General features: G+C 39.8%; 1 protein-coding gene across 2 annotated transcripts in view; it reads left to right on the top strand.

Moving 5' to 3' along the window:
• The window catches only part of grm8a (glutamate receptor, metabotropic 8a), a 364,026-nt gene continuing 346,168 nt past the window's right edge, over positions 1 to 17,858 (top strand). For both annotated transcript variants that reach the window (XM_088348707.1, XM_088348708.1), the window contains exons 1-3: positions 1 to 388; positions 16,669 to 16,732; positions 16,831 to 17,424. In XM_088348707.1, the coding sequence (XP_088204833.1) occupies positions 16,694 to 16,732; positions 16,831 to 17,424 (633 nt within the window). In that variant the 5' untranslated portion in view covers positions 1 to 388; positions 16,669 to 16,693. The remainder of the gene's footprint in view (positions 389 to 16,668; positions 16,733 to 16,830; positions 17,425 to 17,858) is intronic.

Below are 17,858 nucleotides of genomic sequence, written 5' to 3'. Positions count from 1 at the left end.
GGATCACTTCAAAGAGCTGGCTCATAGATTTATTTCGTTCGCGAACGAGCCATCCCTACTCCTCGCGCACACGCTCCCTCTTCTTTTCTTGGTGGCGCGCACGCGCACCTTTTGGGGTCCGCTTGATTGTGGCACTCGCGCACTGTCTTCCCACGGACGCCGCGCTTCTTGCCTCCATTTTCACCTGTTAACGCAAACCAGGAGCACTTCTGCCAATATCTTATCACCACTTTGGCTTTTTGACTTCATTTGTCTACATTCCAAAACATTCCTGCGGAGAAGGATATCACGCTCAAGGAGGACTGGGAAATATTTTTACCACAATTTTTGTCGTGAAGGGAGAAGACTTAAAGAAGACACTCATCTCCGACTCTTTACCCACTTTAAGGTATTTTTTTCGGTCTTATTATTATTATTTCTTCACATTCCACCAGTGCCATCCTTCAATATTTCCTCCCTTGTCTTCGCCCCCACTCCTAAATCAAATAAATCATCCCGCCCAAAGGGATATTGCAGTGGTGTTTTCTCAGCTTTCACAGTGGATGGCACTGTCTCATTGAACAAGACCCCATGTTGAGCTCTGCTCTAAGGGAACTGTTGTGAGCGGCATAATGATCTCATATTTTACAAGTGATACTTTTGTATTAGCAATTTAAGATACTTTTGGGGGGGAGAGGCAAAAGTGTTACCAGGATGACAGGTGTGGACTGGGATTAGTCTTAAAAAGTGCTACAATGCTCAAGTATAATAGTCGAAATCCAGTTTAGGTCTACTGCACCTCAACACATGTTTTATTTTCTTCTTACTTGAGATAACTGTTGTGATTTGGGTTTATGTTAATATCCATTCATCCATTATCTTCACTGCTTATCCTCATTAGGGTCGCGGGGGTGCTGGAGCCCATCCCACCTATCTTCGGGCAGGGGACACCCTGAACTGCTTGCCAGCCAATCACAGAGCACACAGACAATTCGCTCGCTCATTCACACCTAGGGACAATTTGGACCTGCCAATTAACGTGACATGCTGTCAGGGATAGACATTATTAAAACTATTTAGTGGCTATATTTGCACAGTTAAAATACATGTATATAGTTTAATTCTACATGATGGTGGGAGCAAAGAACTCACGTCCTTCTTGGCTGAGGTCCCGAACAGAGAGAGGGAGTGTTTATTAACGTCAGAGAAATCAGTACAGACAAGAACACGACTTCAAAATAAAAGAATACAAGATTGATAAAAGTACAAGAGATATAATTACGCTCATTGTTGAAACGTTACTTTATGTGTGTGTTTGTATGAGAAACATTGTTTTTATATTTAGTAATATAAAAACAAGCTAATTACCTTGAGACAGAAAATCAGGAGATTTACATTGAAAACCTGACACATGCATGCCTTTAGAACGTGGGAGGAAACGGGAGTGCCCGGAGGAAACCCATGCAAGCATGGGGAGAACATGCAAACTCCACACAGGAGGTTCGATCTCATGACCTCAGAACTGTGCCGCACACTTGCTAACGACTGCGTCACAGTGCTGCCCTTCTCATCTCATCTCATCTCATTAGCTGCACCGCTTATCCTCAGTAGGATCGCGGGGGTGCTGGAGCCCATCCCAGCTATCTTCGGGAAGTGGGCAGGGGACACCCTGAACGGCTTGCCAGCCAATCGCAGAGGACACAGGGACAGACAATTCGCTCGCTCATTCACACCTAGGGACAATTTTTGGACCAGCCAATTAACATGACATGCATGTCTTTAGAATGTGGGAGGAAACCTGAGTGCCCGGTGGGAATTATACAGAGAACATGCAAACTCCACACAGGAGGTTCGATCTCATGACCTCAGAACTGTGCCGCACACTTGCTAACCACTGCGCCGCCGTGCTGCCCTTATTTTATTATATTTAACTAAAAACACATTGATAACTGAAAAGTGTGGACATGCAGGTGAGAAAGAATGGTTAACTTAGATCACAACAGGGCAGAGTTTTGTTTAATCCCCAACACCACCCAATGGCTGCTCTTTGCAAATTCGGTCACAAATCTATTCATGTCAAGATTCCCTGTGATTTATTTTCTAATGTCCCAAAGCAACTTAATATCTCTTTGGTGAATGTAGCAATGTTCTGCGGAGAAGAGTGACAATGGTTAAAAGTTGAAATATAATTTTCCCATGTAGTTGAGGACGAGCCAACGGTTAGTGCAGTGATGTACAATTTGTGCAGGATGGGAAATGCATCTTTGTACTTCTGAATGCATTTTGAAAGCCAGAGGTTCATAGCTTTTGGCAGTTTATCCATTAACATTGGTCCTGTTACCACCATTTTCAATTTCAGTCTTAGATCCAGTTTTCTTTGGGTTGGCAGTACGTGTCTGTGGGTAAGCAGAACGTGCCTGACCACATCCCCACAGAAACCCAGCATAGAAAAAAACCAAAAGCAATGACCAACAATCCCCGAGGTAACACCAAGACATCCCCATCAACCACAGAGAGCTAAAACTTGTCACTAAATTTAAATATCTTGGACTGTCATGTCATAAGAGTGGCCAGAACCAGGATAGCTCAAACCTTAGCTGCACTTGCCAGACTTAAACCAATCCGGAGGGTCAAGAGCATAGCAGTGAAATTAAAACTCAGACTCATGCAAGCGCTGGAAAACTTGGCTTTTGGAAACGCCTAGACATCAGGGTTGAGTAGGGTTACTTTAACCGAATTACTTTCAATAACTTTTGGATTACTCCAATACCAAATATGCTAATAAAAGACAAAAGATACTAAATATGAATAAAATTAGTAAATTTTGGGCAGGCTTGGGGAGTAATGCAATACATGGAATGGCAAAAATGATGTTGGCAAGCTGTTTGGATTTATTTTCATTTTGTTTCTGTCGCATTTTTTGTTAGTTTTGCCAGAGATCAAAGCCAGGAGAGTGTATTGAGTCATAATTTTATTCATATTTACCGTAAATTCCGGACTATAAGCCACTACTTTTTTCCCAAACTTTCAACTCTGCGGCTTATTCAGTGATGCGGCCAATTTATAACAGCCACCAGCGGCGCTCGAGTTCAAGGCACATGACGCAGCTTACAAGCTAAACGCAATTGAAAAGTCCGATAAAGAAGGAAACAGAGCTACTGCACGCAAACTTTACCTTGCGAGCGTGTTGCTAGCGTGTTTATGAATAAGGGAGCGTGAAACGTCGTCTGTATGATAAAGTCTCTTTCCCCTACTGGGAAAGACTGCTTTGCTGACGTCGGTTGTAAGGAGGAAGATGAGGACGGTTTACCGTGGTTTCTGTAAGTATGGTGTGTTTTTTTTAACAGACCGGTTCACCCTGCTGCGAGCGTGTTGCTAGTAGCGTTTTGCTACCCTTCACAGGCACGGTTTGGGATGAAAGTTATAATATTATTATTACAGGTTTGAAAACTCTCTCGGTGTCCTGTCTTTCTTGGTAAATATGTGTAACCATGTATAATATGTATTTGCAACTGTATATTTTTGTAATGTATTTATTTGTTTTTATTTTGGACACCTATTCTGATAAGTCTTGCACTGACCAATTAAAAAGAAGGGGCGTAACAGACGCGGGGGATGACGGGAAGTGGGGACCAGTAAAGGTGGGTGTTTATGGACACTGCAGACAATAGTGGATTTATATTTTTCCCACCCTTACCTTTGGAAGTATCAACTTTTTTTCCTTGGATTATTTTTAACGGGACCCGGACTCTGCAGGTCTGCAACCAATGTTAACTACCGGTATCATTTTCCGTTATATTGCCGGTTGTGGTTTTTGAACCGCGTACCTTATGTTCAGTTAAAATCGCGGGACTCAAAGTAGGGTTTGGGTTAATTTTGTGATTATGTTACATGCTTTAATGTGGGCGCATGCGGCTTATATGCAGGTGCGGCTTGTGTAAGTATAAAACCGGCTATCCTCTCAAAATGTGATGGGTGCGGCTTATAATTAGGTGCGCTCTATAGTCCAGAATTTACTAGCATATTTGGTATTGGAGTAATCCAAAAGTCATTGAAAGTAATCCAGTTAAAGTAACCCTACCCAACCCTGCTAGACATACGCTTAGAAAAAATGTTCAAAATACTGTTTAGTTTTCTCAGTTTGTTATCAAATTTGTCCTGGGACTCAGGTCAGGCTTTATGCGCTTGTCCCAGCTGTTTTCTAGCTAAAAAGCCCATGCTACACTCATCTCGCATGTGATTGCTCAAGAAAATTCAGGCGGGAGTAAAATCCTGCTATTTCTGTGTGTTCTAACTTAGATTGCTCATGTTAGAAGCACTTTCAATTTGGGACAAAACTTCACAATGCTACCTATCGAAAGAGACCAAAACCTTCCAGATTATCCAAACGGCTCATCAACAGCATTCAATTTACTTTGGGTACGTCTAAGATCGAGATTTAAGGTGAATTTTAAAGGATTATTAAGAGGAGAAATTTAAGTAAACACCGCCCTCTTCTGGGGAGGTTTATTAGGGTGTCCAGTCTATATATCCTTGAAAAAAAAAACGCAGTGTTATTACACAATGGCAGTGTTCATTTGACCTCTGAAAAGTGATGGGTCCCGGGGACTCGCATGCTCAAAAATCTATGGGTCCCAAAAGGGATCTATGGGTCCCCAAAATTTAGGCGACAAATATAAATCTATACATTCATTCAGTTTTAATCATCACAGTTTATTGGTAATACAAATCAGTTATCACTTCAAGATTTTTCAGTTCACCGCAATATTTTACATTATACAAAATAATATTGGTGAAATAATTATATGAATCTATATTCTTTTGTTTATTTTCTTTCATCGAATCGTTGGCTTCAACACACTAGTTTTCCTTGCCTCCGCGATCTTCCGAAGAATTTATCTGCCGTTTTTTTCCTGCCGGAATTATTGCCGTTGTTATCACTTTCTGCATTATGTTTCGACTTATTACTGACATTGAAGAAATGAACAATTTTGTGTTGATTTTCACCTAATACTGTTTTTTAGGCATACTCATACCTGTCAACCTCCACGGCTCCTTGCACTTACAAACTGTCATATTTTCCCTTACAAAATACAAAAAAATCTTACACCATATTTTTTTTCAAACGTGTTTATGTAGTTTAACATGTTATATTGTACATGTGTTTCCTTATATCATATATTGTTCCGTTGTGAGACTCTGAGTTGCTCGACATGAATGAGGTTTATTATAAAAAAAAGTTCCAAATGAAGTAGCTTGGACGTTCACTGTAGAAGGAAAAAATACATGCAAATATAATTAAGCAGAATAATACATTTTTGTATTCAAATTATTAATTCATTTTCTGCATTCAATTATTGTTGGTAATATACTGAATAAAGGGATAACCACAAACCTGTCTTTTTTCATTTTCTCCTTTTATACTTCCTTTTTTTCTTAACTTATTTATACAACATCATAATTCGTAATATAATGCATCAAAGCAAGTAAGCCGTTTCAGAGCCGGCTCTCTTTAACGAGTTGAGCCGAAAAAGCCGGTTCTCTAAAAAGACGGCCTTTCACCACAACATTGGCGTAATCTTGTTTTCCGAGATCGGCGTGCAGACGAAAACTCGAACCGCGAGACCAAAACAACAATGGTGTATCTGTCTGATGAAAAGTTGAGTGTGGTAAACCCTTTTTAAAAAAAAGTGTCGGGTAATAATGACCATTTTATGTCAAAAAAGTTGCGTCCCGGGGACGCACGTTGATTTGACACAATGCGTCCCCAGCAAAAATGATGCGTCTAGGACGCAGGGACGCGGGCAAACGAGAACACTACAATCGCACTACATCACATCGCAATATCAATTAGATCTTGGTAAATCGTGCAGCCCTACTGGAAACAATGACGCTTCCTCAGATAAAACTTATGAAACTATATTTGTAGTTGATTTGGGGGGGATTGTCCATTCCTGCACGAGAGCAACTGAGGGATAACTGAGGAGAGAAGGCGGGGGAAGCACCTCCATTCAGGATAAGCTGGGAAGAGGCCAAGGTAGAAAGGGATGGAGAGAAGCCCAACTCCTCTCTTCCAGTCCAGTGAAGAGGGATCATAACAAATTGGCACTGACTATATAGAGCAGGGGTGAGCAAACCTTTTAAATCGCGGGCGTCATTGGGTTAAAAATATTTGGCCAGTCCTGGAGATCTATCCAATTTTTCTCATTTATGGTTTATTTTAGCATGCAGAGATCTACATGCTATATTTATTTTGTTATTTGTTTTCGAATAGACTAGTTTCATTAAAATGGCTTTAAAAATTATCTATTTGGTTTCCATTATCATTTCTTAATTTGATATCTAGTTTTTTAGTATTACTTAGTTGTATTTTTGTCATATTCGGTAGTAGGGTTTATGTTATAATTCTGTAGTATTTTTCTAGTATTACTGTAGTTGTATTTTTGTTGTATTTTTAAATCAGTATTTCTCGAAGTGATTTATTTGGTCCCCGTTTTCAGCACTGGATTTGATATTTAGTTTTGTAGTATTTTGTAGTATGGGTTGTTATAATTCTGTAGTATTTTTGTAGTATGACTGTAGTTGTATTTTTGTTGTATTTCTGTAATAGTAGTTCTCTAACGGATTTATTAGGTCCCCATTTTCAGCACTTAATTTGATAGTTGGTCTTGTATTATTACTGTAGATGTATTTTTTTTGTGTTTCTCTAGTATTGTTTTTTTTTTACATAGTAGTCTTTTTGTAATACTGTTTTAAGTGTTTTTGTAGTAATGCTGTAGTCATATTTTTGGAATAATTTTGTAGTATTTCTGTAGTAGTATTTTTGTAGTAATTTTGTATTTTAGTATTTCTGTAGTATTTTGGATTATTTCTGTATCTGGGAGGTCGCTGGTTCGCGCCTCGGCCGAGTCATACCTAAGACTTATAACATTGGTAAAATGGCGGCGCCCTCTGTTGGCTGCGGCTGCATCGGCTCGCTACAACGGGTCAGGTGTATCGACATTTCGTTCCGTGTACATTGTTACAAAGAATGACAATACAAAGGAAATTATTATTATTATTATTATTTATTTTCCAAAATGGAAGCAACATAATATACTGTATTAGATATCTGTTTTTAAGCACTAACTTTGATATTTATTTGTGTCGTACATTTGTAGATTTTTTGTCATAGTATTCTTGTAGGAAACACACAAAGAGATAATGGAGGCAAACCTGGCACCAAAATAAACATTTTTATTAGTAGTAATCTTATGTACTATATATATTGTTTTGCCCATTTTCGTTCAGATGAAAATGCCTGCTGAGCTGCATGTGCCCCATGGGCTGTTTGCCACCCCTGATTTAGAACTTAAGTCTTGGTTTTTAATGTTAAATATTATACAGCAAAAAAATGAATTGAATCTGTATTTGATATCCATGGAGAGTTAGGTGACTTCCTCCTCCGTGGTAGACAGTGGCCGAAAAAAAGCGTTCCGACAATTTTCTCAACCGCACAAAGCTTTCTTATTCCACTGTCATTTAAAAAGAAACAGCTCGTCTCTTCTTTACACCTTACACCAGCCATATTGAACGGATGCACGAGATATTAAAAAATAAAAATGTCAAAGTTCTTAGTGTGCTGGAGATACAGTATAGAATGTGTACTCATAAACTAGGAAGAGGAAGTGGATTTTTTCTTTGGGGTGGATGCTCGGTGACCTCTCACAGCGCCACCACACGCCGGTCGTGGCGGAAAAAAGCACTACTTTACTGTCCTGTACAGTGGAACCTCGGATCTCGACCATAATCCGTTCCAGAACCCTGTTCGAAAACCGATTTGTTCGATCACCGAAATCATTTTTCCCATTAAAAATAATGTAAATCATTTTAATCCGTTCCAACACCCTGAATGTTTACCTTGAATGTTTAACGTAAACATAAAACTAACCCAGGCTAATCGTACGTTTGCGTTATCGTAATCTTCCGTACGAAAGATTCCCCTAACAAGAACGTGTAAAAATAAAAAAATCAGGTCGTTTACAAATCATTTAGCACTCGGGTCTCCACAACAAGTGGTGAGCGGTTCATTGGAAAGGGGGCTCCGTTCCAACACTCTGAATGTTTAACGTAAACTTAAGGCTAACCCAGGCTAATCGTACGTTCGCGTTATCGTAATCTTATGAATAGGATTTCTTACCTTTGTGGTGGTCAGCAGAAGGCGCTCGCACACCTCCTTCATATTTGGCTATTATTTCTTTCTTAAATGCAATAGTTGTACGCACTACTTTTCTTTTTTCACCTGTAGCAACTTTGCTGCTTGCACTGACTTTCTTCGGAGGCATAATAAGGGGCTAAAACAGCCGTACGCCGCTCAGCATCGCACCCTAGCGTACGCACTTACGCATTACCGTCGTTCGAACTCCGATTTTTTGACCGAACAGCGAAGCAAGAATTTCTCGAAATTTTTGGTTGCACACCGATTCGTTCGAACTGAGAGGCGTTCGAAAACCGAGGTTCCACTATACTCGGAAAAAGTGCACACAATACAAAATCTGACTTACAGCAATGTCTAGATATTTTTCGACGTCCCGAAAAAAATGTTTGTATCGACCGTTTTACGTAACTCGAATGTTCCTAAGTAGGGGAGCGTCTGTACATGTCTAACATTTTGAGAGTGCTGTGTGATTTGATTTCAAAAGGCATTCAAAAAGTCTTAAAAAGTCTTGATTTTAACTCTCCTTAAGCTGTAGGAACCTTTCGGAGTTTTGATCTATCACAGCCGAGAAGCCGATCGTCCGATGATCGAGCGGTCGGCCCACAGAGTGGAAAAATGTTGAATAAACAATATTTTGCCCCAGCAAACTGGAATTTCAGCGCGTTAGCAGATCCGGCCAACCTACATAAAGCCGGCCTTTAAATCATGGCATATGCTTTTGTCGTGGCTTTGACCTAATTCCACTTGGAGACGAGGAAGTGATGAATTAATTGGTGCACAATTGAATTAGAGCCGGATCCGCGAAGACGGCGAGCGAGGCTGCGACTCGACTCGTAAACCTATTAGGGAGCCCTTGAGCTGGAATTGGGCGCAGTTACGTTTTATGGAGATGGAAGTGGCTTCCCGGTTCCCACCCACGTCGGATTGGCAGAAAAACGAAAGGGTGAAATCCCTACAAGTTTTATGTAGTATTTCTGTAGTAGGATTTCTATAGTCTTACTGTAGATATAATTTTGTATTTGAGTGTTACTGTAGTAGTTTTTTGTATCATTTCTGTGTTTTTTTTTTCCAGAATGAAAGCAAAATAATATATTAGATCCCTGTTTTCAAGCACTATCTCTTAAATATATTTGTTGTCGTTTTTGTATATTTCTGCCATAGTATTTCGTAGTAGACACTCAAAGACTACGGGTCGCGGGCCACACACAGCCTTGTCAGACTTTTTGATCTGTCCCGCTGAATGAAAATGGTGAACATATCATGACAATATTTGTAATACTAAATAAAGTAACTCTCATAACTCTCTTGGGGCGGCAGTAGCTCAGGAGGTAGAGCAATCGTTTTAGGATTAAGGGATCCCAGTTCGAATCCCGGCTTGTCCGTGTTACATGCCGAAGTGTCCTTGGGTAAGACACTGAACCCCCAATACCCCCAATAAGCAAGTTAGTGCCTTACATGGCTGCACAGATCACGGCCGCTATTGGGAAATGTGAAGCACAATGTAAAGCGCTTTGGGAAGTCATTGACTTGAAAAGCGCTATATAAAATGCAGATCATTTCATTTCATAAACAAAAGTTCTTAGGTTTCCAGCTTTGTCCCCATTGTAAATTTTGAATGTCTACTTCAAAAATACTATCATAAATATGCCACAAAATACAATTAAAAAACTGCAAAACTTAATATCAAATTTAATGCTTGAAAACAAGGACCTCTACAAAGATGCTACTACAATAATACTATAATACAAAAATACTACTACAGGAATGCTACAAAATACAGCACGGATGCTACTATAGAAATACAAAATACTATTACAAAAATACTGGAGACATATTACAGAAATACTCCAAGAATACAACTTTAGTAATATTACAAAACTACTATAGAATAGTAGTACAGTCATAGTAGAGAAATGTAACATAATCCTACAACAGATATACTACAAAAATACTGCAGGTTTACTACAAAATAATTATACAGTAATACTACAAAATTATTAATACAGAAAAATTACAAAATACTGCCAAAATAATACAAATATACTACTACAGAAATCTTCAAAAAATACACCACAGTTGCTGCTACAGTAATACAAAATACTAATACAGAATTACTACAATATTGCAACTTTATATTACAATTATACTATAGAATTACTGCAAAACAGTACTACTACAGAAACAATACATCATCAGAACAACAATAGAACATACTACAAAATACTGCACAAATACTGCAAAAATACTACTGCACAGAAATTACAAAACAATGCAGTAATAGTACAAAAATGCTACTTCAGAAATACTAGAAAATACAGCACAAATGCTGCTACGGTAATACAATTTAATATCAAAGAAATAATACAAAAATATTATAAGATTTCGGCAAAATAATACTACAGTAATACTTTCAGAAATACTTCAACATCCTATAACAGAAATACTACAAAATACTGAAGAAATACTACAAAATATTACTACAGTAATACTACATACATTGTAACCTGGCACATTGCAAATACAATTGTACCTCTACTTACGAATGTCTCTGTATACAAAAGATTCCAGTTACAAAGTAACTGAACGGGGAAATATTCCCTCTAGTTACAAAGGCAAATACAGAACAGTACCAGATGCCATTTGGCGCTCCCAGAGTTCTACCTCACAACGCGGTGCGTATGCGCGAATCCCGGCATGCTCTTGGTGTCCCCTTCCCATCCTGTTTACTGTGTGCTGTATGGTACCGCCACGAAGAGCTATCATTCACAATCGAACCCACAAAAACATGCAGAAAAATGGACAGGGAGAAAAGAAGAGGTAAATACTTCCTCTGGCCATAAAAACAAAGCAAGGTATAATTAAAAGCTATGAAAACACACACAGTCGTGCAGGAGGAGTTCAGAGACCACAAGAGGTAGGATTCCATCAGCCCAAATTTATGACATTTTGTGACAGTTTAAGACAAAATTCCATAAAGTCTCGGAATTTGTGGAAATGAATCACCAGGGAAAAGTGTCAACAGGTCGTACTACCGCTCATTATAATCACGTCTGACTGGCACATTTCCCAATAGCTGGTAGAAGCAGACATCATTGGATCAGTTTTTTTAAGAAATGCAAAAAAAAACAGCTGAGGACCAGTGAACAAATACTCGTTTATGATTTATGAAAGAAAATATCATACGTTTGCTGGGCTTGGAATATTTTAGGTTGCAAAACTACTTGCAAAACTAATTCATTTCGTAAGTAGAGGTACCGTTGTATTATGTCTTGAATCTAAAACAGCAGTCCAAAATGCTGGGTACATAACAACGGGGACCTTTTGCTGTGAATTTATGTGCTTAGCCATTCTCTCAGTATAGTGGGAGAATTAGTATTTTATGAAGTGTTACTCATTAAATAAACATATTTTTTTGACAGGTACTTACTGTACATGTCAATCACTCGCAAGCTTTTCCCTCTTTTTTTCTTTCTTTCTTTGCTAGCTTTAGCCAGTTTTAGCTAGCCTCCTGTGCTACTGCTCATTGAGTTGCTGGCTTGCTCAAAGATTTGATGAATACAATTTGAATTTTTTGAAGTTTTACTAAGCCCAAAAACAAAACAATGGTTGGATAGATGAATAAATATAAACATGCTTGGATCCCACTGGCATTTTAGTGGCATTTCTTTCACATGCAGAAGTTAATGCTATTTTTGGAAAGTGGCTAGTTTTTGGCACAGAAAACGGACGTTTAACTCGGTTTGCCTCTGGGGCCGGATCAAGACGTTTTTGTTCTAGGCGGGTGTCGGATCTGTAAAAGAATGTAAAGCTTACCGCAGTTTTTCAAAATTATGCTTTATCATTTAGCCTACTTTAGTGGCCTAGCCAACAAATTATTCCCATGGATGACAAGGGATTTTTTCTAAGCATAACACATTTATGCAAAAAATTATAGAAAAAAAAACATATTTTTACTGTTTGCATTGAATGCATTAACTCGTTTAGCGAAATAAGTTTTACACCTAAACTAATTCACAACTCTAGACAAACTTAAACTTAAAAATTATTAATTTCACATATTTGCCTTAATCGTTGCAATAGTTAGCAATGAATAAAAAAGAAATACAAAATTATAGTTTTAGCAATAAGATTAGACACGATCATATCAAACTAATGAACTGAAGAGTATATGCCCTACATACGAACAAGGTAGGTTCCGGGCGATCGTTCTTAAGTTGAATTTGTTCGTAAGTTGCTTCAGTGCTATATTTTGTATTTTTATGGTTTGTATAAGTATGTTTAAGGCTTGTATAAGTAGCATGTATTGTTTTGTCCTAAAAAATAAACATTTAATAATGCTCTATAACGTTACAAAGCTGGCTGAATGATAAAACTTAGTACTCAAAAACAAAGCTACACATTAGGCGTTGACATTCTGTGGTCTGTGAAGCCCTTTAAGACTCTTTGTGATTAAGGGCTATACAAAGAGACATTAATTGACTTGACTATAAAATTAATAAAGTTAAGTTTAACTTACTTTTGGGAGAGTTAGACGCCTTCCTCCATGGTAAAAAGTACACAAAAAAAGCGATCCAACAATTTTCTCAACCGCATCAAGCTTTCTTATTCCACTTTCATATGAAATGAAACGGCTCGCCTCTTCTTTACACTTTACACCAACCATATTGAATGGATGCTCGAAATATTAAATAATAAAAATGTCAAAGTTCTAAGCATGCTAGAGATACAGTCCAGTATGTTTTCATTACACCCGAACTAGGAAGTAGAAACCGGATTTCTTTTTCGGGATGGATGCTGGGTGACCTCTCCAGCGCCACCACATGCCGGTAGCGGCGGAAAGAAGCACCACAATACTGTCCTGTTCTCGGAAAAAGGTGCACACAATACAAAATCTAACTTACAGCAATGTACGGATATTTTTTTACATCCCCCCAAAAATGTTTGTATGTACAGTGGTTTGTAACGCGAATGTTCATAAGTAGGGGAGCGTCTGTATATCTTTTACTGCCCTCTAGCGGCCAGAGGGAGCATTTAGTTTAGTTTAGTTTGCAACAGCGCTTTAACCTGTGATCCCTTTTCTCTTTTCAGGGGATTTGTTTATTTTGTGATGTGATGTTTGAAAATAAATAAATAAATAAACAAAATACAAATTTATTTTAAAAAAACCATTACTTTTGATAGACATAACCTAGGGACTACCTCCTTTTTTCGACATACTCAGAAATTTATTGCGGTCCGGATTAAATAATTCAACGAGCCGGGTCAACTTCGTGTGCTGCATGTTTGACCTGCCTAGCGTAGAAATGGACAAAGAAAGTGATGCTAGTCAGCAATGTGCTTCAAGAACAATGGCACATGCAAACACAAAAGTTTTTTTTCCACATTGATATGTATTTTACCTATTAAGTATACCGGGCCCATAAATACATTCCAAGATATTATTTCTCCCCAGTCTGCCCCTATTAATTATAAATAGAAAGTATTTTGCTTCGAAATGGCTACATTTTTTTCCGTTTTACATTTCCCCCCATTGGTATTGCATTATCAGCGGTTTCCAATTTTAAATGCAGAGCCTTTAATTCCATCAATGAAACAATCCTATTGAATTTGTTCGCCTTTCTCTATGTACACTTTTCTATTTCAGTGTGAGAATGTGGAGCATGAGTTAACTTTTTCTGGCGCCAACGCTATCACTGTGCTTCTAATTAAGCCACAGAACGTGGCTAATTAGCTTAGCATTGGCAGCGTTCGGGGCTTAGAGGGGCGATCCAGCAGTCATTTATCATTCATTCACTCCATGGGCAATGAAGGCCAACTAGGCTCCGATTTTTCTTTTCATTTATTAGTGAGCCTTTTTTCCCCTCTCTGCAGTTTGCCTTGATGCTATATAGCTAATTAGTTGAGTAATCTGCAAGATTCACAACACCCATAAATGCAGACCATGTTACTATAGAAAAAAGAGACACCTCTAAAGAATCCAGCTTGAATAGGATGAAAGGATGTCACAACAAAACGAGTGGCCTTTACTGGCATTTAATTCAGAATTAGGCAGTGGCAGGCCATGCATTTTAAACCTAGGCCTTCAACTTTATTCTGAATTAGAGATGTGTCATTCGCGAATCAACCGGCTCTTCAAACAGCTCTTGAAAGTTAAATTTTCCTTTTTTTTCTATGAGGACTCAGGTAGAGGAGATGTGATATGGGCCGGCCCCCGCCACCCGCCCGGTTATCTGAGTACGACGGTGACAGACTGCGCTATCAAACGTGGTCCGCTCAGAAAGCCCAGGGAGGGAGACGAAGGGGCCCGTGCATGGACAATACGTAAAGCCTTTTGTAATAAAATCTAAGTTAAGACTGTATAAGCAGAGACAAAACATAAAATCAGCGAGAGAGAAGCTGAGCCGTATCCAAACATAATGATTGACATCTGAGGCTCGACCCAGCCCATATTTTGGGTCGGGCTTGGGCTCGGGCTTAAGATATTACCTCTAGGCTGAAGGTGGCCGACAAAACCTTTTCCCATTTACTTCAGAGTTGTCTGACCTTTTAAATTACGAATTAAATAAATAAAAATAAAATCTTTAAGTTTAATGGCTGTTGTTGCAATCGCTTTGGTGGATTTCCGTCCTCTAGCCAATCGTAGTTTCTAAAACCATTGACATTTCACCAATTCCGCTAAACCAACAGCTTTCTCAAACACAAATGTTGTATGTCTCACAGTCTTCAGATGTCTTTGTGAAGGCCTCTGGGTTTTTAAACCTAGCTACAACTTTTGGCCAAAAAAGTTATAGGTTATATGTTTAAATATGGAAGCCCTCATCTAGAAGCAACACAACCAGGAGGAAGCAATGAAAGGAAGCTAATAAAACAATTTGGAAATGTTTAATATGTATTGATGGACAAAATATATCAACATGACATGTGTTGTGAGTGAATGTGGTTCACCTATGCCATAGTGGTTTCCATGTGGAACCTTAGTACGAGGGTTTTTGTATCCCACTTGTCAGTTTGCACCTGCAAATGGATGAATAGCTGTTCCTGACAAACTTAAGAAGCAAAACAAAAACAAAACAAAACAAAAGGCAACCACTCAGATCATCACAACGTGATTCATATATTTTTAGGCCAACAGAGAAGGCCGTAAGAGGCCCTAACGGTCCACCACTGGATTTTTTCTGTCTGTATCATAATTGATTTATAGGACTCGTTTCAACCATTACTTTCCATACAGAGAGCGACACTACTCAGTTTTCTCAAACGTACTGAATTAAACACTAAAACATCAATAGCAGCCCACCTTTAATCTGCTTCTGAGCAACACATAAAATAAGGGAGAAGAGAAAAAAAATAGTCCCCCGGGCACAGGCTCATGAAATCATATTAGCACTCATGTCATGTAGGAGCCAGCCGCTTTGTCACAGGGAATTTTAATCGCAGCTGCTGTGCAGTAGTGCCAGATATTATGACTCCCTCGCAGGGGCAGAGGTGCGGGCCCTTTTTTGTGAGCTGCGGCCACACCAATAACAAAGTGACGCGGCATTAAATCTTATGCTGTATTTCGGATAGAACAGGTGCAACACCATCTGGCGTCAGCTTCAACCTCGCTAGCATGCATCTACAACTAAGCTGACTGAGGTTCCTTTATTAAGGAAGTTGCAGAATCGCACGTTTGAGTTTGGCGGCGCAACCCTGGTCAGGTATTCAGGCACTTACTGCAGGGATGTCCAACTTTTCAGAAAGCCGGACAGATTTGGTAAGCTGAAAATATGTGAGGGACGTCTATTCAGCCTGGATTTTTTGAACAGTTTTTGATAGATTCACCCTTTGTGAAAGGTTTGCTGTACTTGACGATCAGCGTAGCGACCTCGGAGCTCGACTTTGTAGCATTTTCATCTGATTTGCAGGTGTTCGTGAAAAGTGCTGCTGTGCTGTTAAAAGGGCTTCCAGTTGCTTCACCTTTTCACAGCGTTCGTTTTCAGCTAGCTTTTTGTATACGCCGTGTTTCGTCTGGCAGTGCTTTTTGCGATTATATACTTTGAAAAAAGACAATCTCTTGGTAAATTAGTTTGCTGCAGTTGTTTTTGGGTTTGGTGAAAAAATACTCCAATTTCCAGTTGTCCTGTGAGCAGCAGCTCCCAAAGTCAACAGGGTGTTGGTGGGTGACTCATTCTGCCCCTTTTTTTTATAGTGTAGCACAAAAATAGAGTAGGAAAAGGCCTGTACTAACCCTAGTACAGTCCAAAACCCAACCCAAACTCGAAGATAGGTTAAATAAAAAGTTTATTTGAGTGAATCTAAGAAATATCCAATATATAGAGCTTGACACAGGCTGCAATGATGGCACATGCCAGCAGATGGCAGCCGTGGATAAAAAAAAATCACTAATTCTGCGCAGGATTCTTTAGTGTCTCTCGGACACCGACTCGCTGGTGATCAAGCCTCATAAGTTGCAAGTAAATTATTCACCGCGATTCATTTGTCTTTCCCGCCAGGCTTGACTGAACATGTGATCAGCGTATGGACCACCGAAAGAGATTGGAAACGAAGCCAATCATGGTAATCCGTAGATATTTTCTATTTGGAATATGACTCATTTATGGGGTTCAGCTAACTTCACCCCTTGGCTTCTCCCCCCTTCCCTTGCCAACGAGTAGAAGCCCCCCTTACTTTTGGAGTACGTAACCGTTCTTAGATCCCCATCCTCTCTAATCATGGAGGCTCTCTGCACCCCTCAGCCCGTGTCCAAGCCTGTGGTCCTATTTCTTCTAGCCCTATTTTCCGCTTCCCTCCTACACATGGCCTGGCCGCAGAGACTGCCCATCGACTTGCAGGTGGCACCGGAGTATGCCCACTCCGTCCGGCTGGATGGCGACATCATCCTTGGAGGGTTGTTCCCGGTGCATTCGCGGGGCGATCGCGGCACGCCCTGTGGGGACCTTAAGAAGGAGAAGGGTATACACCGGCTAGAGGCCATGATGTTTGCCATCGACCTGATCAACAAGGACCCCGAGTTGCTGCCCAATATTACGCTGGGAGCGCGGATCTTGGATACCTGCTCCAGGGACACGTACGCTCTGGAGCAATCGCTGACCTTCGTGCAGGCTCTTATTGAGAGGGACGGCTCGGACGTGCGCTGCGCCAACGGGGACCCGCCCATCTTTACAAAGCCGGATAAAATCGTGGGCGTGATTGGGGCGGCCGCCAGCTCCGTGTCCATCATGGTGGCCAACATCCTGCGTCTCTTTAAGGTAAGAGCAGACTTTCTCCCCAACATTTTATCCGAACAAACCTTGCATCTCAGGTTGATGACAAAGTCTGAATTCACCATACTTTTTGTAGTTGTTGTGGTTGCACTATTTGAGCTTGGGCAAATGACAGCTCAGGTGTTATCAGTAGCCACAGGGATACCTTTCAGTGATATGAATTCACAGTTGTCTTTCACCCCTGGTCTACTTTGACTTTAGATAATGTATCTCAACTTTCTCTGCCATATATATCTTTCTCAACCAGGAACTGACAGATGCTATTGCTGTTGTGAGCAGCCTGACTCAACGCTTTTCCCTTATCATTTTTTGTCTTTGTGTAAATTCAAAATAATCTGGTGGCCTGCGCATCACTCGCAGTACTACAAGTTTTCTGACACACTTGACGGAGAATTCAGTGGGACCAGTGTGTTTGTTTG

This window comes from Urocampus carinirostris, chromosome 11 (assembly GCF_059441175.1).
Source record: "Urocampus carinirostris isolate Australia breed hairy pipefish chromosome 11, RoL_Ucar_1.0, whole genome shotgun sequence".
Lineage (NCBI taxonomy): Eukaryota > Metazoa > Chordata > Actinopteri > Syngnathiformes > Syngnathidae > Urocampus > Urocampus carinirostris.
Note: the sequence above shows the minus strand (reverse complement) of the source record. Positions and strands in the feature narration are given on the sequence as shown.